The 26,206-nt window shown below is 44.8% G+C and overlaps 1 protein-coding gene across 4 annotated transcripts in view; it reads left to right on the top strand.

Annotated features, from left to right (window-relative positions):
* lrp8 (low density lipoprotein receptor-related protein 8, apolipoprotein e receptor) overlaps positions 1-26,206 on the top strand; it is a 170,630-nt gene that overhangs the window by 113,119 nt on the left and 31,305 nt on the right. For all 4 annotated transcript variants that reach the window (XM_013135122.4, XM_029121650.2, XM_029121649.2 and 1 more), the window contains exons 5-9: positions 1,436-1,810; positions 6,990-7,112; positions 8,070-8,192; positions 10,171-10,290; positions 10,498-10,623. In XM_013135122.4, the coding sequence (XP_012990576.2) occupies positions 1,436-1,810; positions 6,990-7,112; positions 8,070-8,192; positions 10,171-10,290; positions 10,498-10,623 (867 nt within the window). The remainder of the gene's footprint in view (positions 1-1,435; positions 1,811-6,989; positions 7,113-8,069; positions 8,193-10,170; positions 10,291-10,497; positions 10,624-26,206) is intronic.

The raw sequence follows: 26,206 nt of genomic DNA, 5'->3' as shown, positions 1-26,206 counted from the left end.
ATGTGTGAGTCTCTGTGAATGTTTGCGCCCATTCGGCCATGCCTGTGCGCGTGTTCATGTGTATTTTAACATTGTGTGAGTCGAATCATTGCACCGTGGTGTCTTGGCAGGATATAGCGATCTCTTCCATTAGAAGAGGATATCAAACTGGATGCCTCCGCGGCTCCTCAGGCCACTTCTCCCTTTACTTCGGCTGACTCTATCAGGCAAGGCCAGCCGCTTACCACTGCATACTAACAGCCATTTAGCCCCCCGCTGCCTGTACTCAGAGCCGGGGCCGGGCCTGAGGATATCAGGACAGCCAGTGAGGTTAGCGGACCACACGGGTTACAGAGGAACCTAGATGTCTTTAACATGGCTATGCGCCCTGGAGATGTAATGGGCTTAGAGGTGAAGTTCAGAGCCCTGGACCGTGATTGCGTTTCACATCTCATTTCTCAGGCTCTGGCCGCTAACCCTTCCCCTGCCCCCTTTCTATCCATTACTCAGTCGTTTCTTCCTTTACAATCGTTCCTTCCTAACGTCGCAGAGGAGTGTCTTGGCGTTATAACAGAGTACTTCTCCAGAACCTTGTTGTACTGAGTTTTGCACAGAAATGCAAGGAATACGGATCAGTGGGGACTCTTGAAGTTTTCATTCCGGTATCGCTTGACACATTCCCTAAAATAGTAATGCTTTCTAAACATAACAGCTGTCATACCAACGGGACCCTAATCCAACTTAAATCTACTTAGGGACCTACTTCCTGTGCTTGGCCCACTGATGTGGAACACAATGCATTGCTCTCTGTCTTCCGGGTGTGTACCTAATTTGCTAAATGTGGCACTAATAAAGCGTCATTTAAAAAGTCAAACCTCTCCAGATGAATTCAATAATTATAGGCCAATATTGAACCTCCAGTTCCTCTCAGAAGTGTTTGTCTACCACCAACTCGCTGTCTAAAGATAAATATTTATTAAAACACTCCAGCCTGCTTTGACACCCCATCATTGTACTGAAACTGCGCTTGTAATGTTGGTAAATGACCTTTTAATGGCGTCAGTCCAAGGCTCTGCGTCTGTTCTCGTGCTAATTGACCCTACTGCTTCCCTTGACATCACAGATCGCTCTACTTTTGGAGAGGCTGGAAACCCGTATTGGTCTACGTGGACATGTTCTTGACTGGATTAGATCTCTATCAGTTCGTATGTGTGGATGGTCAGATTATTTAGCATTGTGACATCCCTGCAGCGCTTTATCATTCTGTTACCGGTAGTTCCTTCTCCTTAACCGTCGGTGCATTTTGATGTTACGTGATATATCACGGGGTCGTTTAACCATTGCGTCTATTCATCCTGTCAACATGCCACCATCTAATGTTCAGACCTCTTACTCATTACTCATTCGTCTGTTTCTCTTTCTGTCTCTCACCCCCCCCCCCCCCCCCCCCCCCCAGACGCCAAGGCCTGCCCCGCCAAGGAGTTTCAGTGCCGTAACAGGAAGTGCGTGGCGCCCATATTTGTGTGTGACGGAGATGACGACTGCGGGGACGGGAGCGACGAGGAGAAGTGTTCCATCTCCACCTGCGGCCCCCACGAGTTCCGCTGTAACGACTCTGAGTGCATCCCGGCCCTGTGGAGCTGCGACGGCGACCCGGACTGCAGGGATAAATCCGACGAGTCCATGGAACGCTGTAGTCGCCGGACCGAGCCTCAGAAGCCCCGGTGCCCTGCGGGGGAGTTTCAGTGCGGGAGCGGGGAATGCGTCCAGCAGAACTGGAAATGCGACGGAGACGCCGACTGCAAGGACAAATCTGACGAGGCCCACTGTGGTAAGTCAGGCACCGGGTCTGTGCTAGGGTCCTTCTACCAATCTGGTGGAAATTGGCAAAAAATTAAATAATAATAATTCTAAAAGTTTTTCCATTCATTCAATATGCAGCATAAATGAGAAACCATGTTAAAAAGTACAGTATGTGTACAGATTTTTATGTTGGGCAAAAAAATATATACTACATATGCACATTAAATTGCTGTTGTATCGTTGACAATATGTTGATATTATTTTCATGCTGATTTGCTCTGCCTGAACCAAAGCTTTAAGTATTTTTCTGTCCTGTATTTTCTTTCTATATGCAAAGACAACTTTCCAATTTCATTTCCCTGACTGATCAAATAGATTTTTGTCAGGGCTCATTGTAATTCTTCTGGTGCAAACAAATATGTTTTAGACATCTAATTGCATTTAAAATCACAGTATCGCAATATACATACGGTATCTACTGTACATATTAAATTGTGGCAAAGCAATATGCAATACATATCGTACTGATACCTTGGTATTGTAAGATTACATATATGAGGTCCCTGGCAATGCCCTGTCATTGATGGAGTTTTTAGCGTACAGGCATCCTTCTGTGTTCGTGCGTGGATGATATGGGATCACTGCTCCCCGGAGACCTCTCTTTTGGTGCCTGCTGATAAGAAGCTCCACACTGGAATTACCAAGGCAATCAGTTGGTTTGGTTGCCATGCAACAGTGTGATGATTGGAACAGTGGAGAGCCCTTGAGAGGAAGTGAGAGTCCTAACAACCTGGCTCGATCTCCCTGAATAACACACTATTCTCAACCCTAGAGACCCCTGTTTAATAACACACTGTTCTCAACCCCAGAGACCCTGTTTAATAACACTGTTCTCAACCCCAGAGACCCTTCTTTACTAACACAGTTCTCAACCACAGAGACCCCTCTTCAATAACACACTGTTCTCAACCTTAGAAACCCATCTTTACTAACACACTGTTCTCAACCTTAGAAACCCATCTTTACTAACACACTGTTCTCAACCTTAGAAACCCATCTTTACTAACACTGTTCTCAACCTTAGAAACCCATCTTTACTAACACTGTTCTCAACCTTAGAAACCCATCTTTACTAACACACTGTTCTCAACCTTAGAAACCCATCTTTACTAACACTGTTCTCAACCTTAGAAACCCATCTTTACTAACACACTGTTTTCAACATCAGAAACCCTTCTTTACTAACACAGTTCTCAACCTCAGAAACCCTTTTATACTAATACAGTTCTCAACCCCAGTGACCCCTCATTAATAACACACTGTTTTAGGGATGCAACGGTACCAGTATCGGCTGATACTGGGCTCACGTACTTGTACTCGTACTCATAGAAATATGCTATCATATGATACCACGCACCGATACCACGTCATGGAAACATCAAGTAAAACATGATGGTTGTGTCGCCTCTGGAAGCATAAGTATAGAATATAGATCTCAGATTGGTAGAGCGGGAAGACTGACATGTCAGCAATGACTCAAGTAGAGTGCATGCACTGCTCTGCTAAATTGTCAAGAGGAGGAAAGGAAAAACACCAAGCAATTCAAAAACCTTCAGACTACACAGCACAGTTCAAGGAGTATGCTAATGCTAGCAGCGCAAAACCACAACAACAGCTAACTTTGCAGCAAGCAAAATAAAATGTCAGACAACACATGGGCAGAAAAAAAGGAAAGAGCAGAGGCTCTTGCTGAGTTCATTACACTTGATGACCAGCCATAGTCAGTTGTTGATAATGTGGAATATCTATGGAAATAGACATTTTTATAGGAGAATACTGCCTTATTAAAGCTGCACTGGTTAGGATTTTGTGGTCAGAAAGCGGTTTCCGCACCAATGCCCGATAGAGAAGGAGGTTCCGCACCAACGTCCAATAGAGAATGAAGTTCATAATAATAATAGTATTAAAAATAGAATCACCTGTTCCCCATAAAACAGCGCTAACTTAGAGTTCGACGTTATACTTAGCCTTGCTAATTTTTGCTTATGTATGCTAGCTATGTATAGAGAGTTAGTTTAAGTATTTTGCTTCTCTCGTTTTCTTAGTGTATGCTGTAGAAAACAAGGGAGCAATTGGCAGTTTATTGTCCTGGTGTCTAGCTGCTCCCAATTGCATAATGCTATTGCATATATATATACACTCACCTAAAGGATTATTAGGAACACCTGTTCAATTTCTCATTAATGCAATATCTAATTAACCAATCACATGGCAGTTGCTTCAATGCATTTAGGGGTGTGGTCCTGGTCAAGACAATCTCCTGAACTCCAAACTGAATGTCAGAATGGGAAAGAAAGGTGATTTAAGCAATTTTGAGCGTGGCATGGTTGTTGGTGCCAGACGGGCCGGTCTGAGTATTTCACAATCTGCTCAGTTACTGGGATTTTCACACGCAACCATTTCTAGGGTTTACAAAGTATGGTGTGAAAAACATCCAGTATGCGGCAGTCCTGTGGGCAAAAACGCCTTGTTGATGCTAGAGGTCAGAGGAGAATGGGTCGACTGATTCAAGCTGTTAGAAGAGCAACTTTGACTGAAATAACCACTCGTTACAACCGAGGTATGCAGCAAAGAATTTGTGAAGCCACAACGCGCACAACCTTGAGGCGGATGGGCTACATCAGCAGAAGACCCCACCCGGTACCACTCATCTCCACTACAAATAGGAAAAAGAGGCTACAATTTGCACGAGCTCACCAAAATTGGACAGTTGAAGACTGGAAGAATGTTGCCTGGTCTGATGAGTCTCAATTTCTGAGTCAGAATTTGGCGTAAACAGAATGAGAACATGGATCCATCATGCCTTGTTACTACTGTGCAGGCTGGTGGTGTTGGTGTAATGGTGTGGGGTGCATGTTTTCTTGGCACACTTTAGGCCCCTTAGTACCAATTGGGCATCATTTAAATGTCATGGCCTACCTGAGCATTGTTTCTGACCATGTCCATCCCTTTATGACCACCATGTACCCATCCTCTGATGGCTACTTCCAGCAGGATAATGCACCATGTCACAAAGCTCGAATCATTTCAAATTGGTTTCTTGAACATGACAATGAGTCGACTGTACTGAAATGGCCCCCACAGTCACCAGATCTCAACCCAATAGAGCATCTTTGGGATGTGGTGGAACGGGTGATCGTGACCTGGATGTGCATCCCACAAATCTCCATCAACTGCAATGCTATCCTATCCATATGGGCCAACATTTCTAAAGAATCAGCCAAATCTCAAATCTCATACTACATTCTACGTACTGCGTGGATGAAGAAGTACATACTATGTATAAAGCTAGTATGCCAGTATTGGGACCGATTGGGATACATTGACTTGTAATAAAATTGCGTCTCGACATTAGATAATTTTGTCACGCATTAATATCTCACCAAGTTTGAATATCTAGACAACACTAAGCATTGTGTTAAACTGAATATAATTTCTTATGAAGTTTACTATCACCACAAAACTGTATAGTTTTTGCCACTGACAGTTTTAATAGCTTGGCCTATCTTACTACTTGGAGTCATAAGAAAGAATTCAGCAATTGCTAGCGGGACTGAATATGAACTTCACACTGACATTCATTTCATGGCACAACAACGTTTGTTTTTCTTTCATTCGTGAATGACATTGAAACAATAACGATCAATATAGGTGATGTTAACTGACTTTTTCATCATGTGAAAAGACGAGATAATCGTGGAAACCACAGAACACGGTCAACAACGTTTTTATAGGTGACAATACTTTTGTTTGTTTTTTACTGAAAACATCCTACCTAGTGCAGCTTTGAGTATTTGTATTGGTACTCGGTATCGGCAAGTACCCAAATGTAAGTCCCCGTATGGTAAAAAGTGGTATCAGTGCATCGCTACATTATTTTCTTCCCCAGAGACCCCTCTTTAATAACACAATGTTGTCGTCCCCAGAGACCGCTCTTTAATAACACACCATTCACATCTCCCGGGGACCCCTCATAAATAACACACTGTTCTCAAAGACAAGGATCAGAGCAGATTCATGCACGGCTTTCAGACCTTCTAAACGTTTGAACATGATTGAATGTTAGAACATGATTAAACCCGCCTCGCATAATAATCAAACTCAATATCATGATCCAAATCTAATTCACTCCTCTATCAGGGCACTGGATTCGTTTGGCGTGATACGGTCGGCTTGCGCGAAAGGATGTGTGCTGTACGTCTGGCTATGTGTTGACATGTTCACTACCATTACTGTAGATGCGTCTGTCACAGCTCGGCAGAGTATGCAGGTGCAAAGATGAGAGGAGAGGTCCTGGGAGAGGGGATGAGAGCCGAGTAAAGGGGATGAGAGCCTGTCGTCCCGGGAGAACGGCCACAGCATTTCAGTAGCTAAAGGATGAATGGAGAATAATTTGTCCATGTGGTTTACTGTATACCTTCCTTCCTCTCTAGTCTGTAGCTCTTCATCCGGAGGATTTGTCATTATTATCTGAGCTCAGATCCCAATCACAGGACTGATAGCATCAGCACAATATCATACAGTAGGATTATCATGGTAATGCTGCTTTAAACGACATCAAGGAGGTCTTTGTCTTTCAGTAGCAGCGTGGGTAGGCGTGTGTGTGTGTGTGTGTGTGTGTGTGTGTCTTTATGGATTTGTGTACGCGTGTGTGTGTGTATGTTGCATATGTGTGTGTGTCTATTGTGTATGTCTCTAGCTCTTGTCCTCTGGTGTATGCAGCGTCTCTAAAGTGCATTCCATGAATAATTAAAGCAACAGTTAAAGAGATGAATTGGTCAAATAAACCTTCCCTTGCTACTGCCTGGATATTATGCACACACAGACACACACGCACACACAGCACAAACAACAGAATGGAGCAGAACAGAGCAGTTGTGTGTTTTACCACGACAGTGAGTAAATACCTCCCAGCTTCTCATTTCCACAGCATGTGTCTGCTGCAGATGGGGAGAAAAGGGGGGATGCTGTATGAGCGATTACTGGTGAATTGGATTGCACCCAAACCCTAGATGAAACCCGCTTTCACCCGGGTAATGTTCTCCCAGACAGGATAACTAGGTTTGGGGTTGAATCTCCAGATGGCGAAAGTTGGATGATGCGCTGGTGAATTTACACAATATGTGCGTGTGTTCTCCCCTTCTCAGCTCTGCTAACCTGCCGTCCTGATGAGTTCCAGTGTGGCGACGGCTCCTGTATCCATGGCACCAAGCAGTGTAACAGGCTCCATGACTGCCCTGACTTCAGCGACGAAGCCGGTTGTATCAATGGTGCGGCCAGATTACTGCTTTGTCCTTTTACCCTTTGGTCTTCTTATAAGTCCTTATAAGTGACTATAGTTACAATCATCAGAAATAGCTGCTGTCCTTTAGTTTCCTCTTGTTGTTTAGGCCATTTTATTGTATGGTAAAAATGTGTCCTGGTACTGGTAAAGACCTGTCCCAGTACTGGTTATGAATTGTCCTAGTACTGGTTATGAAAAGTCCCGGTACTGGTAAAGACTAGTCCCGGTACTGGTAAAGACTAGTCCCGGTGCTGGTAAAGACTAGTCCCGGTGCTGGTAAAGACTAGTCCCGGTGCTGGTAAAGACTTGTCCTGGGACTGGTAAAGATTTGTCCTGGTACTGGTTGTGAAATGTCCCGGTACTCGTTATGAAATGTCCCGGTACTCGTTATGAAATGTCCCGGTACTCGTGAAGAAATGTCCCGGTACTCGTGAAGAAATGTCCCAGGACCCCTTAGAGCTGTCCTTCCTCTTCCATTTAAAGGGTGACTGAACTGAACTTGATTTGATCTCCTAATCTGGCTCATTAAGACATGCAGCAGCCTTGACTGAATAAGGGGGTGTATGTCTGTGAGTGCTGGTCCCAGAGCAGTGCATTGGTGTAGCTCCAGCCATGCAGACAGGGACAGTGTAGCGGTGGAAGAGGTACATCATTGGGTCCTGGAAGACAGCCAGGGGACCTCAGGCTATTTAAGTGATGTAGCAGCATGTTGAACACCACGGTGTAATCCAGTAGAACACATCACCTCTGAGGATCGGCTGATAAGATACCTTCATTAACCCTGCGACGGACTGATGTGTCTCCGGGAACAGGGTTGCTTTTATTTCTCAACGCTGTCTGGCCTGAGGATTCACAGGGCTGATATATTGTGTATTTTTCGGGGATCAAACACTTGCTTTCACAAGGTAACAATGCGTGGATCTCTGTCTGTTATCCGCCACAGCTACGAAGTGCAACAGCCCCAGGAAGTTCATGTGCAGGAACGGAGAGTGTATCGACAGCAACAAGGTGTGTGACGCCGTCAAAGACTGCAAGGACTGGTCAGATGAACCTATGAAAGAGTGCGGTGAGATGCTCACACACACACACACACACATTCACGCACAAACACCCACCCACACACACACATTCACACACACAAACACCCACACACACACATATGCGCGCACTCTCCTATTAGCATCCACTTAAAATGCAGATTTTCAGTAATCAGAGCTTCATATGATCAAGGGGGAATCAGTACAACACTCAGGTCGCTCGTTACCATCAAAGACCAACTCATCCCTCGAGTGTGTTCACAGCAAGTAATCGTGCACTGACTTCATTACCCATAAGGCACGGTATGGATTATCTCTCCACTGTAGATTAGCACTATTTAGAGTCCTTCGGTCGTGGACCTCACAGTGAAAAGCTGTGCTTTGGGGTTACTGATAGGCCCATTGTATGTCAACTTTCAGATCAACTCGGCACCAACAACCAACCCTGTTTTCACCTTTCCGTCCTTCTGGAACGGTGCAATAAAATAACATTAGGTCTTATGATTATGCTGGGTTAGAATAGTAGAATTTCACTTATTAACCAGGTGGTTTGAATTTTGAATTCTGTTTGGCTGGTAGCCGTGGTATATATGACGCTATACCACGGTTATGACATTGCAACACTTCTTACAGCTCTAATTGTCTTGTTAGCCGGTGTGTAATTGGAATAAGTTGTCTCTTACAACATACAACGCATTTTGCTGTTCTGTACTTGTACTTGTTCAGTGACAAAGTTGAATCTAATCTCAGGGGTTTGTGGTCTATTGCCAATATTCCATGACTGAGTGCTGTATCCAGGCACTCCGCAATGCGTCATGCCTAAGACGAGCTCTTACACATGGTATGTTGGTCATGTACCCCATGGCCCTTACTGCTTTACGTTCACTGTCATTTGTGTACTGCTGAAACCAAACTTTGTCTTTACTTTCACATTAATGTCTTATTTGGACCTGATTTTGTTCATGAATATGACCAGCTGTCAGTGTTCGTACAAAATTCCCCATCCGCAATGTCTCCCTCCCAGCCATGACTCAGCCTTTATTTTAATCTGCTATGTAAACCCATAATGCATCGTCAGCGCTCCTCCTGCTGGGCCCCGTGCGGGGAGGGTGGGTGACGGGGAGACAGGGAGACAAAGGGATGAGGAGGCAAGGGAGGATGAACAAATAAACAAATAGATAAGAGGCATAAAGGAGGAGGATGACAAGGAGGGATGGGTGGAGAAGCGATGGAGAGATGGAGAGGGGGGGATAAATCACATTGAAAAGGTGCACCCGGCCGCCCCCTCGGAGCCCCAGTGTATTCTGGACCGGCTCCAGGTGTCTGATAGCATCAGTTCCCCCTAAAGCCCCCCCCCAACCCCGATACATACACACAGAAATAACACACTCCAACACACACAAACCCACACAGACCAATATATTGGTTGTTGTATTGATATTTGACTCCTGTTCCCTCCTCTAACGCTCCTTTCACCCCGGTTTCTTCCTTTCATCTCACTCTCCCTCCATCCACCTTTCATCCCTCACTCTCCCTACATCCACCTTTCATCCCTCTCTCTCTCACTCTCCCTCCATCCACCTTTCATCCCTCTCTCTCTCACTCTCCCTCCATCCACCTTTCATCCCTCACTCTCTCACTCTCCCTCCATCCACCTTTCATCCCTCTCTCTCTCACTCTCCCTCCATCCACCTTTCATCCCTCTCTCTCTCACTCTCCCTCCATCCACCTTTCATCCCTCTCTCACTCTCCCTCCATCCACCTTTCATCCCTCTCTCACTCTCCCTCCATCCACCTTTCATCCCTCCCTCCCTCTCTCACTCTCCCTCCATCCACCTTTCATCCCTCCCTCTCTCACTCTCCCTCCATCCACCTTTCATCCCTCTCTCACTCTCCCTCCATCCACCTTTCATCCCTCTCTCTCTCTCACTCTCCCTCCATCCACCTTTCATCCCTCTCTCTCTCTCACTCTCCCTCCATCCACCTTTCATCCCTCTCTCTCTCTAGGTGTGAACGAGTGTGCGGAGAACAATGGCGGATGCTCTCACATCTGCAGAGACCGGAGGATCGGCTACGAGTGTGACTGTCCCTCTGGGTACAAGCTTATGGACAATAAGACCTGTGAAGGTAGATCACCTGACAACACCTAGCCTTACTTCAACACCCACGAACGGATCTCATTCCCCCGATCCGTTACACCACGAGCAGCGATCGCCCCTTGTGGGAAAATGGCTCCTCCGTTCTGCCGTACATTGCATTGTCCTTTCCGTAGTTACCGGATGGCCCGCCTGCCGACCGGCTCTGTGGTAACATTCATGTCCTCTCCCTCCTCAGACATCGACGAATGCGAGAACCCTGACGCCTGCAGCCAGATCTGCGTCAACTACAAAGGCGACCACAAGTGTGAATGTCACGAGGGCTACGAGATGGACCCGAGCACCAAGGCCTGCAAGGCAGTGGGTGAGTCCGATGTTGTGCAATCCCAGGCAGACGCCAACACAAGACCTGCGTACACACCCCAACCCAGGCCGTTCTCAGGCCGTCCGATGTGAAGGAGGCTCTTTGTATGCATGACGGACCCACGGCACCGGGATTTGAATTCGGTAAAGGCAAATATTTGCCGTCTGCTTCTCACGGCGGTAATGAAAAGAAAACCATTTCCCATGCCCCCCCCCACCCAGGCACACTGTCCCTCACTCCACCCGACGGCAAACACTCTTGCCAGTTAAAACAAAGCCTCGGCTCTCAACTCGGGCTGTGGGGATGAACAGCGTTCGCGATTATCGTCATCATTCTAAGGTTAGCTCATTACACGGGCAAACCGGGCGCGGTAATGAGGAGGCTTAAGCGGGAATTGGCTCGGCTTTGCTCTAAGTGGTGGGGGAAAAACACCATTGATTACCTTACATCCGAGAACTTGCATCTTTATCACTGTTCGAGTGAACAAATACCTCCTGTCAGAAAGCTAAGGCCGCTTATTATTAGAGCCGATGGGTGTGTGTGTGTGTGTGTGTGTGTGTGTGTGTTTGTTTCGGGGGGGGGGGGTCTTAGTTAATAAAGTGGAGTGATGGCGAGTTGTGTTTTCCGTGTGGCAAGTCCATCCATATTGTTGATTGCAGCTTACGCACCACAGACGCTGACAGAGATGATTCTGATTATTTCTGAGGTGGTTTATTTACTCGCAGGCGCGGGATGAGGTATAAATATGGAGATGCCGGCTCTCTGATGCCGAGGTAATGTGGATTTAATAACGTCCTGCGTACACACACACACACATTCCAGGACGTGCGCGTTGCTTTTACACACTCACTTCAACGCACAAAAGCCCATACATTTTCAAAGATGCGCATGCTTGTGCCAAGTTGTGCCAACACACACACACACACACAAACATACACACATTCCAATTCCGCTGGGGTGGATGTGTTACGTTCACTCTCCTGCTCCTCAACCAGAGCTGACAGCTGAAGTGACGATTCGGTTAAGCACATGGAAACTTCAGGCTTGATTTGTGTTTCACCCCGAAGACACAAAGCCGTGTTCAGGGAACACAATACTATTATTACCCTGCTTCACAGCGCCCACATTCAAGGGCATTGGGCTGTTATTACCGCTTCGTCCTCCAACTAGTTTGCTACTTTCCCCCAGTCACTGATTGATGTCAGAGGATTGTCTTAACTTGGATGGCCCTAGAATGATCGATCTGAAGGGCTTTTTGAAGTGTTTTTCCAGTTCCAATGTTAGCCACAACAGGTTGATTTCACACGCCATGTCTATCCAGCGAATGAACTGTGTAACTTGTTTAGTGTTTTCTGCGCGTTTGTGTGTTTGTTTATGTGCGTGCGTGTAATCATATCATGGAAGCAGTCATAAATCGAGATTTACTCTGTTTTCATGAATCCTAAGGTGTACAGTTTTGCTCTGATGCTTTCACTCCTCTCTTGGCCTCTGTCTCGCTACTAACTCTCCTGTCCCCTGTAAAAAAAAAAATACCGAAGCCCCCCCAATCCCATCGCTCAGGTCAAACGCTACGAGCAGTAAACCCATCGCCTTAATACCGTGCCTCGGATCAGTGGAGACCCGTTTTGTCAGAATGACACCAGAACCGAGACGCCTCAGATCCGGGAGTGGATGGGATCAGACAATCTGCTCTCGCCCAAGTCCTAACCCGACTTGTCAACTGTTTGCGTCAGATGGGAAGAACACAGACGTTACAAATAAAGATGGCATGTGTACTCCTGTCTGACAAGAAAAGGGCCGCGCTTCGCCGAGGGAGATGTCTGGTGAATGTCGCCAAGCTACTGTAGTACGGGTATGACAGACGACAGTTGTTCAAGTCGATTGTCGTCATCGAGACGGAGGACTTCTCAGCCTTTGCGCACTGCTGAATATGTACTGTCGTTGCTTGTTTGCGCTCCAAGCCACTGTGGCCTAGGCAGCCATCGCTATTCTGTCGAGAAAAATTTTTTAACGACCCTGGAGAGAGAACATCCACTTAGGTGGTCATCAACACGGAGCACCATGAACACTCGTCGCCACCCATTCTGTCAGCCTCGGCGTGGCGTGGGGAGATGGGCTTTGCCGAAGCCCGAGGCTCTGAGACCCCGCAGGATGGCGCTCTTTGATGACATCGCTGGTTTCTTGACCCTCGGCTGCCACTGTGAGGTTGCTGAGGCAGGAGTTTTCTATTGCCGTGACAACAGGGATGGAAGTGATGGGCCTGTGTTGTCTGTCTCTCTTTCTCTCTCCCTCCTTCTTTATTTCCCTCTCTCTGTCTGTCAACATCTGTTTCTGAAAGAATTACTCACTATCTGTTTGTCTCTCTCCATCTCTCCTTCTGTTTCCCCCTCCCTGGGCATGCTGCCACTCATTCTCTGTCTATATTCCTTCTCTCTCACTATCTGCCTCTCACTCGGTTTCTCTCGCTCTCTCCTTCCTTCCCTAGTGTGTGAGAGGCTGAAATTGATGGGTACAAATCCGGCAGACAGGGAAAATGATTGAATCCTAACTCGCAGTGAAAATGAAAATATTTTCTCCCCGTGCAGTGGCCCGTGGGGGCTTGGGTCCGTGAAACTCATCGAGGTGTGCCGTGTGTGTGTGTGTGTGTGTGCGCGACAGTGTGTCTGGTGTTTCTATTAGCCTGTGTGTACGTACGTGAATGTCCTCTCTGCTTTGATCCCGCAGACTCCCAGCACCCTGGCCTGATAGGACAAGTGGCCTGGCTTTGTCTTGATTGTGTCCGGGATGAGGAGGGATGAGGCCAGATCGTGGCTGGAGGGGCAGAGGACAAGACTGTGAGAGTGGGTAGATGGGGACGAGTGTGGGGGCGAGGCTCCTTCTATCACTTTCAGTTCATCCCTTTCCATCATTGTCAGTCACAGGACATTTTCAAAGCCATTCAATCGGACCCAGAGGCATCTAACTCTGGGCTGCCTGTCTTCTCTCCTCTCTATCTTTCTAACCTCTGTATCTTTCGGTCCGTCTGTCCACCTTTCAATGGTTCTCTCGTTATTTCGCGAGGCATTGTGCGATGTTGACCACTGCGACACGGACTTGAGCGTCTGGAGAGGGTTGTTCTCTGGGATTGTGAGGACTGCTCCTGGAGGAAGTGGGCTTATAGAACCACATGCTGAGAGCCTCTTAGAGCTTCATTCCACACACAGGGTGTCGTCCTTGTTGAGGTTGTCAGGGAGACGCTGACAGGTAGACACTAAGAGAGTGATGAGGGGGGATGTGAGAGAGGAAACAGTGATGGCTGTGTGTCAGTGACTGAGAGGCTCTGAGGTAATGTGTGTGTGTGTGTGTGTGTGTATTTGTTTATGTGAAATGTAAGGACAATTTTATGACCACACACCAACAAAGTCAGGACCTCTTGAAAAGTTGGGCCAAACTCACGGGTCCCCATTTTTCCAAGCATAGTACGGTGTTCTGAGGCACCCAAACATGCTTCTGGTGAAAGATCTCACTAGTCTTAAAACATTTTTTTTTTTTTGACATAATTTGTGTGTGACAATTTTTTTTTTAAGTGTGTGAACGCCAACTGGTGGACATTTTAGGTACATATTCACACTTTGAAGTCATCTTACTTTAAGTCCCAATATTTCAAAATCTTCTGAACTTTGAAGTCACATGATTTTAAGTCCCAATATTTCACTTAATGAGTCATATCATAAACATACATAAGATACAAAGCAAGAATTGGAATTTACTCTAGCCATATAAAAAACACAGCAACAAACAATGCTTGGGGTCAACTGCTATCTATTGAATATTATAGTTGGTTGTCAAGTAATGCTTATTAGAGGCCTTAAAAAAATATGAAATGTATATTCCAGCCGAACTGTTTGAAATGTATATCTGACACACGAGATCCGTCAGTTTTTAAATCAGGTCAGTGTTAACAGGGGCATCTGGTCATTAGGGGAAGGTGGGGCACAGCCTCACCTCTTGTGAACAGAATGTTCCTATAATTTATTATCTATATAGCATCTTCCTAAATTCCATATAATTTGTGTTAGATTGCATATAATTTTATTTCATGTTCATTGGTCCCTGCCTTGCTGATTCAGACTGCGTTCTCCAGTTTGCAGTAGTAGGCCATAGGCTAAGCGTAAATGTGGGGCTAGCCCCTCTCTCACAATGCACTGTACATTGTATGTGTGAAAATATTAACATGCATGCTCAGAATGTTAGTGTGATCAATGTAGATCACACAAATTTGATGTCAAGTGGGGCTGACAGCCAGTAGCCCCACTACAGCATAATTTTGTATTTCAGACCTGATTGGCTGTCTGCCAAGAAGAGCGAGGAGGGTAGATTTTCTTAGCTAGCTTGTTAGCCAGATAACTTGAGAAAATGAATAAAATGGATTTCATACTTGAGCACTGGTTTGAAACCCTTAATTTGGGGGAGAAACTTGAAGTAAAGCGACTTGGTGCCCATCAGACACAGGATATTGTCATCACTCAAACTGCTGGTAAAAGTAACCGCAGGTTTAACATGGAGTGGTTTTTGAAGAGAAAGTGGCTAACGGTTAGCATACAAAAGAAGGCACTCTTCTGTTTTCCATGTCTGCTATTTGGTTGAAATGATACTTAATTGGGGATGGGTTTCAGAGGCTCTATGATGCTCAGCCCATCTTCAAAGGGACATCTAGCACTGTACAAAACTAACTGTTAGACTGTATGTATGAAGTGTACAGGGAGGAGATAGCCAAGCAAGTGGACGAGACATCATTTGTTTCCATACAGGCAGATGAGACAACTGATGTCTCCTATAAATCACAAATGGTGGTTGTGTTGCTATACATGTTGCCTGACAATACAGTGACAGAGAGGTTTTTGGAGTTTGTGGAAGTCAAAGATAAAACTGGACTCGGCCTCTCTAATAGCATCAAGGGTGTGCTGGAAACACTGAAGCTGGGAGAAAAGCTGATCGCTCAGACTTATGATGGTGCGGCTGTAAGGAGTGGAAACGTCCGATGGGTACAGATCCTAATGAAGGACACATACCCACATGCCCAGTTTGTTCACTGCTATGCTCACCAGCTGAGCCTGACCTTGCAGAAACTTTGTTCAGCAAGGATGAGAATCCTGTGTGTTTTTGCAGATTTAACTGATTTTGCCACCTTTTTCTCTGGCGCTCCAAAACGTGTTGCGGCGCTTGCTGAGGCAACACAGAGATGTATTCCAAGGCCACCCGCTGTACGATGGAACTTTAAAAGTAGAACTGTCAATGCCGTTTGGGAAAACCGCGCTGCGCTGCTCCTGTGTATGGAGGACATACGCACACAACCAGGATGGGATGAGGCCACCATAAGTGAGGCATACGGCCCGTCAAGAAAACTCTGGGACCGAGCCTTTCTGCAGCTGCTGCTGCTTATGCCAGAAGTTGATGTTTTATACAACACACAAAAACGGTGCATCTGGGATTAGCAGTGTCCTCACTCGTTTCAAGGAGAATGTCCAGAATATGCGGAAGCAAACTGATGAATGGGCTGCCACCGTTTATGATGGAACAGACGAGCCAGGCTGACGAGGGACCAACACAGCGCCGGTGATGGAGGCATGCGACACAGTCATCTCCCAGGTGGAGCGGAGGTTTTCATGAAGTGACCACCTGATCGCTGCCAAGCTGGTTGACAGCTCGCTTTTCCCACAATTTGTCCTGTCATTCCCTACATCTGAGCTTGACTGTGCAGTGAAACGAGGAAAAGTTTAAGTCTGAGCTGACCACTCTGTACCGCCACACTGAGCTTCACACTGGTAAGACGGCCCTGTCTGTGTTAAGGAGGCTTTTGATGAGACCGTCACTCTGCTGAAAATGCTCATAACAACACCTATGACGAATTCCGAGTCAGAGAGGAACTTTTCCACCTTGAAGATGGTAAAAACCTTCACTCGCAATACCATGGGACTGCCACGACTCAACGCATTGGCCATGTTGTCCATCGAAAGCCAGCTGATTCAGCAGCTACATTACTTAATTCCCAAAGTCATCGAAAAGTTTGCCCAGAGGAAGAACCGCTGTACCACCTTTCTCTTCAAGTGAGCCCTCAGCCTTGGTGAGTGAAAGCATATTTTATCATCCTGCCTTTGTGGTGCTGGTCCGTGCATTGGTCATATTTCTGTTCTGGATCGATTAATATAGATGGTGACGAGTGTCAGTGTGTCCATGCTTATCTATCAATGTTGTTGTCATAGAATGGATCTGTATGCATAAAAAGTTGTCTTTCTGCTTCGTTGAGGCCTTCAGTGGTGTTAAGCTCATTGCTGTTCGCGTATGGCCCTGTAGGCACATTGGTTCTGAGCTTGGTTGCTTTCCTAATTTAGGTTTGTAAATGTGACAGTGGTAATTTTACATGTGTGTTAGAGAGAAGGAGAGCAATTTCACAAGAAGGTCTCTCTCTCTCCAGTATGTGTACTACAACACCTGGTAGATGCAAGGTTCTCTGTTGTTAAGTGTTTTGTGGAGCCACACTGTTTGTTGATGTGTTAAATAAACACATCAGTAGCAAGAGGGAGTTTTGTAGCTTTACTGGTATGTATCCTATATTTTGAAATGGTTTGTGCCACACCAATTTTTTACATATAAAAATGCCACTGAGTGTTAATCAAATTTAAATTATGTAAGTAATTTTTTCTCTGCAAAATTCGAATGTGTGATTGGCAAAAATAATTACCGGAACTGTCGAGTATAAATTAGCCTATTCGTTAGGGCGCACACAGCCTGCGGTGTTCGATACTATGCATTGCTTTTGCAAATAATATACTTCCTATTGCTATACAATCCTATCCACCAAGCTTCATAACCAAAAAGTATTTGATCGCATATCTTAAATGAAATTGAGGCTACTTGAGCCGTGGAAAATAGCCAGTTGAATCAATGTTAAAAAGTATGTTATAGCCTATTATAGGCAATGGCGGAGAGCATCCGCCATGTGAGTGCGCAATTCTGTCTTCATCGTATATCAGTCTGTGCTATTATTAAAAGCCTTGCTTTTATCATTCTTTGCCAAATGGTAGGTTATTTGTTTCTATTGTGAAGCGACCTTCTTCAGTTAAGTTCGCTCTGGAGAAGTGTTGCGATTTCTCACATTTCAAGTGGCCAGTCAAAACTACAAACATTTATTTCCACATGGCAGCATTTGTTCCCTTAATTTATAGAGCTATTACGAATTTTTATTTCTCAACTTAATTTTCCATTCGACTTGTCCGCACATTTATGGCCCAAAATTGTATAGGATACATCACTTAAATTGCGCAGCAGCCAGAGGTAGAATAATTACGCATAATTAAGGTCCTTACCGGACATTTCTGCCCAAGTGCGTTATCCGCATTACACAATAGCCTATTTTAAACACAAGATAAGGAATAGTGGAGTTGAAGGAGAAACAAAACTCGGGGTGCACAAATTCTGTCTGTGCGGGCAATGCCGGTGTTTATGGATCCCGGCCTGGATAGAGGCACGTGCGCTTCTCATTTGTACCGCACAGCAACAGCCGCAATTTGGTCTCAACTCCACTACCCGAGCTCGCCCAACCTAAATAGCATGTCCTGGCAAATAGGCGATATATGCTGCATCAGACACACCATAATAAGCGTGTTAAAACGCTACTAAATATTTATTTGTATACAAATTACATGACCCTACCCGCCTACATGACCCTATAGGCTACATTAATAAAAAAATGTACTTGGTCAAAAAAAGCGTCCCCTTAAAAGCTACCACAAGGTAGGCTACCTATTAAATACATTGCTATCAGTCCCTTAGTCTAAATAGTTGTTCTAATCAAAGTTCAAAGTTTGTCAACTGCACTGAATAACACTGTGTCATTCTGCACAATACATTTCTTGTGACATGGCACAGGAAATCTACGTAGATAGTAAGAATTTAGATAGGCACAAATTAATATATGCAATATCAAATTAAATCCATGGTCCTTGCACATGCATGAGGAGAATAATGACTACTAGATCTGGCAACACTGGGCATACTCAACAACTTCCCACCCCACAAACCGCCAGCCTGGGCCAACTCAACAACTTCCCACCCCACAAACCGCCAGCCTGGGCCAACTCAACAACTTCCCACCTCACAAACCGCCAGCCTGGGCCAACTCAACAACTTCCCACCCCACAAACCGCCAGCCTGGGCCAACTCAACAACTTCCCACCCCACAAACCGCCAGCCTGGGCCAACTCAACAACTTCCCACCCCACAAACCGCCAGCCTGGGCCAACTCAACAACTTCCCACCCCACAAACCGCCAGAGAACTGGGCCAAACCAATCGCATAATTTGTTGGATATGCATTTAGACTGGAGCGGACTGAAAGGGGAGAACAGAAAACGAAGTGGAGGTAATCAAACTGTCTATAATATAAAGTGGATATAAAAAGTCTACACACCCCTGTTAAAATGGCAGGTTCTTGTGATGTAAAATAATGAGACAAAAATAAATCATGTCAGAACTTTTTCCACCTTTAATGTGACCTATAACGTGAACAATTCAATTGAAAAACAAACTGAAATCTTTGACGGGGAAAAATAAAAAGCTCAAAATAACCCCATTTTGTCCAGAGGCAAAAAGTATGCAACTGCTGTCAGAATGAAAAACGACTCATCGTTCCCAAAATTGTTTAGCTTAAGTGTGTGTATGTGTGTTATGTTCAAACTCGTATGTCCTAACATTGTTTTTGGAATTAAATCAGTATGGTGTTTGGTCCCAATTTTGTATGTTGGTCAGACATGTAGAGAATTGAGATGTTTAAACTTTTATGTCCTAACATTGTTTTGCCATGATACAATATCTGCACCCTTCAGATATGGTTTTTGTACCAAGAGTGGTGGAATAATACCACTTACTTGTATGAATAGTACCCAAGCGTCCAAAAATAAAAAGTAATACCAAAGTGACTAATACTAACTGAACATTTCTATAGATGCAAAGGGAATCAATCAATCAATCAAATGGTTTTATAAAGCTCTTTTTACAACAGCAGTTGTCACAAAGTGCTTTTACAGAAACTCCCGGCCTTAGACCCCAAGGAGCAAAGAACGGTAGTGTTGAATTTCAGTGGCTAGGAAAAACTCCCTAAGAAGGCCAAAATTTAGGAATAATTATATTATATAATTCGATATTAAGAGTCCACTTGGAATAATTTATAAATGCATTTGGGCTGAATCCACATTCTATTAAAATTTTGACTAGGTCAGAAGTATGACCAGATGGACAAGGACAGGGACAGCAACGGGCCCCCCAAACCAGGTACTCCACAGGTGGACCAGGATCTCATGTCCTCCTAAAGTTTTAAACGATAGGAGACTGGGAAAATTCTGAAAATGCATTCCTCATATCAACAACGATTTATAGTGGAGAAGAAGAACTTAGTGGGGAAGGTGAACTGACCCAATCCCCCAGCACAATAGTATAGCAGGGTAAGACCTTGGGACTGAGACAGTGGGGGTCCAGCGACACTGTGGCCCTACCTGAGGGATGCCCCGGACAGGGCCCAACAGGCAGGAAATCAATCCACCCACATTGCTAAGCATCAACCAAAGGGACACCCACCAACCGCAACCCCCCTGAATGAGGGCTGAGTATTGCCAGCAGAGTACAGCCCTATTGCACAAGTGTGCAACAGAGAGTCAACAACAAGCCACTGACTCTTGCCCCGAAAGGCATTGGAGGGAGGGCTTCCCAGTGGCGACGAGAGCCCACCTAGCAAGACAGCAAGGGTGGACAGTATCAAGCCTACTGGTCACCTTCACGCCCCCAGGCCTGGCTAAACCTAATCATAAACAGTGCTGTTGAAATTAATGCCACTGAGTTTTGTGTAACTACCACGTTCTACTAGGCTAGCTATTAGTGAGGATACTAATGACAGTGTCATAAAATATGCTTTTATTTGTAATTTAGATAAATATATATTTACCTCAACATTGTGTATTACTTTGCACATCAATTAGATAAAATGTCAATGAAATCCATTTAGGTTCCAGACAATCCGCTGTGAATGGATGATAAGGAAACGAATTGCAGTATGTTGATCGCTTTGATTTGAGCGAGAGGAGGAAGTGAGAGAACCCCAAAGTACAGTCTTTGAACACCATTTCATGGATTTTATAATATGCATGCCAAGTTCCTTACAATTAATTTTGTGTGGCATGTCTTCTGGCTGAACCTGTTGCACTTCTAAATCTAAATTGGGTAAACAAGTATGTGAGTGTGTGTGTGTGTGTGTGTGTGTGTGTGTGTGTGTGTGTGTGTGTGTGTGTATGACAAAGCCACTTTCAAATGAAAGATTGGCAGAGGGCATTTAGAGAGAAAGCTTTTGTAGGTTTAGAGTTAGGGTTAGGTTCAGGGTTTTGGAAAATAGTGTTTTGTCATCAAAGTCATCAAAATGTGTCTGTTTTCGTGTCTGTTTTCTGTTACTGTGAGTGTGTTTGTGTGTGTTTTCGGTTACTGTGAGTGTGTTTGTACGTGTTTTCTGTTACTGTGTGATTTCGTGTATGATTTCTGTTACTGTGTGTTTTCTGCTACTGTGTGTGTTTGTGTGTTTTCTGCTACTGTGTGTGTTCGTGAGTGTTTTCTGCCACTATGTGTGTTCGTGTGTGTTTTCTACTATTGTGTGTGTTCGTGTGTGTTTTCTGCTACTGTGTGTGTTCGTGTGTGTTTTCTGCTACTGTGTGTGTTCGTGAGTGTTTTCTGCTACTGTGTGTGTTCATGTGTGTTTTCTGTTACTGTGTGTTTTCTGTTACTGTGTGTCTTCGTGAGTGTTTTCTGCTACTGTGTGTGTTCGTGTGTGTTTTCTGCTACTGTGTGTGTTCGTGAGTGTTTTCTGCTACTGTGTGTGTTCATGTGTGTTTTCTGTTACTGTGTGTTTTCTGTTACTGTGTGTCTTCGTGAGTGTTTTCTGCTAGTGTGTGTGTTAATGTGTGTTTTCTGTTACTGTGTGTGTTCGTGTGTGTTTTCTGCTACTGTGTGTGTTCGTGAGTGTTTTCTGCTACTGTGTGTGTTCATGTGTGTTTTCTGTTACTGTGTGTTTTCTGTTACTGTGTGTCTTCGTGAGTGTTTTCTGCTACTGTGTGTGTTCATGTGTGTTTTCTGTTACTGTGTGTTTTCTGCTACTGTGTGTGTCGTGAGTGTTTTCTGCTACTGTGTGTGTTCATGTGTGTTTTCTGTTACTGTGTGTTTTCTGTTACTGTGTGTCTTCGTGAGTGTTTTCTGCTACTGTGTGTGTTCATGTGTGTTTACTGCTACTGTGTGTGTTCGTGTGTGTTTTCTGCTACTGTGTGTGTTCGTGAGTGTTTTCTGCTACTGTGTGTGTTCATGTGTGTTTTCTGTTACTGTGTGTTTTCTGTTACTGTGTGTCTTCGTGAGTGTTTTCTGCTACTGTGTGTGTTCATGTGTGTTTTCTGTTACTGTGTGTTTTCTGTTACTGTGTGTGTTCGTGAGTGTTTTCTGCTACTGTGTGTGTTCATGTGTGTTTTCTGTTACTGTGTGTTTTCTGTTACTGTGTGTGTTTGTGTGTGTTTTCTGCTAATGTGTGTGTTCGTGAGTGTTTGGAGGTCAGATCAAAGGTAACACCGGACTACTTGGCACTGTGTTCCATGTGGGAATTAATTAAAAAAGAAAAACATGAGTCATGCTCTTTTTTTTCTTTGTTGAGAAATATGCTGTGGGTAGGTGACATTCAAACATTCAAACACACAGATTCATGCTAAGAATAGAAATAAGTTTTACCATCTAAAACAGGAAGAAGTAGAGGAGTTGGACAAATTACAGCCTTGACTGTGTTTGTGAACTATGAATGAGGAAATATCTGGGTTTAAGTATTGTCTATCAAATAGTTGTCTCTGTTGGGCAGGAAATTATGAGAGGTAGAAGAAGATCGTGTCTGATGAGGGGAAATTGGAGGAATGTAAAGAAGAGGTGGCTGTGTGAGTCAGCATTCTGCTGTTTATTTACTGTCCCAAGACCAGATTCAGGGGTGAGGTGTGTGAGACAACAGAGCAGCAAGATGTGGAAATCCAAATTAGAGACTGGTAGAAAGCATTGGAAGGATAATGGAGGGCATGGTTGTGTTTCAATCCAGGAGCCTCATTTATCAAGCCTGTGTGGAAAAACTCACATTTGTACATTCTTCATAAATGAGAATAGAAAATGTGTGATCTATCTAATGGTCCTTGGGAAGCCTGTGGGAAACGTTTAATACTGTACATGACATACAGCAATGCAACCCACAAATGTAAACTATCGTTCTGAGAATGATGAACGTATATCAATTTTTTTTCAATCAAATGTATTTTATAAAGACATATTTCCATCACAAGTCGTCACTAAGTGCTTTGAAAGATACATAGCGTGAAACTCCAAAGAACAAGCAACAAAAACTATTGGTTCACAGTGGCCAGGAAAAACTCCCTAGTAGGGTTGTTCAGCCCCCCTCTTGCTGTGCCAGTTGAAGATTATAACGACACATGACCTTTTGGGTCACATCAATGTTTCTGCATGTTCAGATGACAAGCAGGTCAATAAATACATGTGGGCTGTGACCAGAGTCTTTAAACAGAATCAAAGTCAGCTGTAAAACCAGGTGGACAAGGACAGGGACAATCAGGTGGGGTGTGGGCAGTGTCAGCAGGAATCAACAGGCAGCAACTTGATCAACCAGAAGGAATTTAGACAGTGACAGCTATGAGTCATTTGGGCCAGGTAGTCCAGGTGGTCCAAAGACTTGTGTCCTCCTAAGGTTAAACACCATGGAAGGTGTAGGTGCCTCATAGTGTAACATGCTGAGGGTGAGCCAGAATGATTTATTTAGTTCTCAATGTTATTACGTCCTTGATGATTAAATATGTTATTTTTGCTAAAGAGAGTACAGTTACGATGTTTTTAGCATTTTCTTTAGCATTTCTGAAGACGCTAGTTCCTCCGATTGCTTCAGTAACACAGAAATGCAAAATAACAATACTCCTCTTGAGAAATACTTATGGAAATTGTCTCTATATGCCCAAGGGGGAATTTATTTGTCTTTCTAAAATAATTGACATGTTTTACATGAAAACAATGTTTACTGAGCCACTATACTTTTAACAAAAAAGGTCCCATATAACTCTAAATTTGCGCTTTCTGGAAAGCAGTGTGTGGCAAATCTAGCATCGGAGGATCGGCCTCCCATTCCATTTCCCATTATCCCGGGTTTAAAATAATTCAACAATGGTGTAACACATGTAATGTTTAATTAGCACACAGAAAAAACTATTTTATTACTTGCGTATGTTTGAGAAGCAATTCCCTTGTTCCACACAGGTGTTGTACGCATGGTTATGGCTTTGTGGAGACCAATTGTCAAGTAAATGTATAAATCCCTGTGTGTATATGTTTTCACATTCACAATTTTATTGACAGTTAGACATTTATAGGGACAGATGGGCCAGAGAAACAGTGGAGAGGGGAATTTAACTTAGGTCTTCAGCAGTGGGCCACATATGTTCATGGAGGTGTTACCACAGGCCCACACTAATATCAATAATCGGATCGAACTTCCGTACGTTTTCATATCGAGATGTACTCTAGCTCAATTCTTCGTGGTCTTTCCGAAAGAACATCTCATGCCTGAGTGCTGCAAAAAAGTTGGTCACTCCGTTTTTTTCAGTTTTTCATACAATCATGAATAACCGCTAGCCCCACGGGACCGAATCTGCCCAGGAGCTATCCCCGCTTCGAGACGGGCAACGCTGAGCAAGCCGGGAGGGCTCCAGCGTCTCCGGACGGCCACGTGATGTAAGGGAAAAGAGTGAACGCTAACACATCCGCCGGTCCAGATGGACACCCGGTGGTTTCTTCAGAACGTGTGCCAGCCATCTGGTGAGACGTCTTCACGGACGTTTCCCACCTGTCCCTGTCACGGGCTGTAGTCAACACTCGCTTCAGTGAGACCGCCATCTCCCCGGTGCCCAAGGAAACCGTGGCAACACATCGTGATGACTCGCCCCTGTCATCGCGGTGTGCTTTGAGAGGCTTGTCGCGGCCCACATCGAAAAGGCCGTCTGCCAGGATCATCGGACCTGCGACAATCCGCCTACCGCCACCACACTCCGGGACACTTTTCCCACTGCTGTCCACACGGCTGTCCACACGGCTGAGGCACGCGTAGAGAAGGACACCTATGTGAGAAGCTGTTGACTATTCTTCAGCAGTTCTGGGTCAGACATCTGCCACGCTTGGCAACTGGCGTCTTGTCTTACTGATTGTCCTACCTCAGGTTGTGTGGATTGACAGAAACGTCTTATCCTCACGGACCCACCCAGGGGTGTTGATTCTCATCCTGTCTCACCCAACACTGTGTCTCTCTGTATGAAACAGCAAGGCCTGGAGACCGTTTCATATTATGTCATTGCTAGCTTATTCAACCGGTTACTGCAGTGCAAAAAAAACATGGTTTGCTGTTTTAACCAATCACTAAATGTACTGCATAGCATTGTTCTGTTTCCATTGTCAGCACACTTCTGTGAACATTGGACAAAACATTCACACAAAGCCAAATCGTCATAAGTGCCATAGCAAAATCATGCATGTTTGACCACAGATATCATAAAAAGGAGGTCAGATCAAAGGTTAGGCCGACCTGTGTTCCGTGAGAACGTGGTCTTTCACATTGTTGAGAAATATGCCGTGGCTTGATGACATTCAAACTGGAACACACACACCGAAACACATTTTCATGCCAAGAACCGAACCACGTGCCGTCATCTTGAGCGCATTCCCTCTTTATCACCTAGGACAGGAAGAAACCAAAATGAATTAGAGGCGTTGAGGACAAATGAATGCACTGTCATTATCAATCAATCAAATGTATTTTGCAAAGCCCTTTTTCCAACTGCAGTTGTTACAAAGTGCTCGTACAGATATCCAGCCTCATAACCACAAAGGGAAAGCAATAACAAGAATTGTATGCTCCGTGGCTAGGATTAACTCTAGTAGCATTGACACACAGAGAGGAGCCGGGGGTGTGGGGGGTGGGGGGTCTACTCCTGTTCTGTCTGTGCTGAGGGTGATTATAGGAGAACACAAGCTTTTGGGCCACGTCTATATGTTTGCATGTTTAGGTGACCGGGGGGGTCAGGAACTGCAGGTGGGCTGTGAACAGAAATGTTTAGGCAGCATCCAGGTCAGCTGCACAACCAGGTGGACAAGGACTGGGACGACCAGGTGCGCTGTGAACATTGACAGTAGCTTTGGGCAGGTTCAGCTAGGAGTTGTCAATCCTGGTAGTGGATTAAGGCATTGTCCAAGGACTCAGCAGGCAAGGACTTTAGTCTAGATTTCTTGGATTCAGCAAACCGCGTAATAAGAAGCAGAATGCAATCAGATGTGCCTCTGAGGAAACATATCACAACATTAAATGTCCCAAGTTTGCTGAGAGTTGCAACATCCCAATATATGGAGAAATCTGGGTACAAATGAACAAATATATGTATTTCATTTACTGGCAAGTGGTGTGAGTGTGAAATATTTATAATGCAGTTAAAGTTCTT

This window comes from Esox lucius, chromosome 8 (genome assembly GCF_011004845.1).
Source record: "Esox lucius isolate fEsoLuc1 chromosome 8, fEsoLuc1.pri, whole genome shotgun sequence".
Classification (NCBI taxonomy): Eukaryota; Metazoa; Chordata; class Actinopteri; order Esociformes; family Esocidae; genus Esox; species Esox lucius.
Note: the sequence above shows the minus strand (reverse complement) of the source record. Positions and strands in the feature narration are given on the sequence as shown.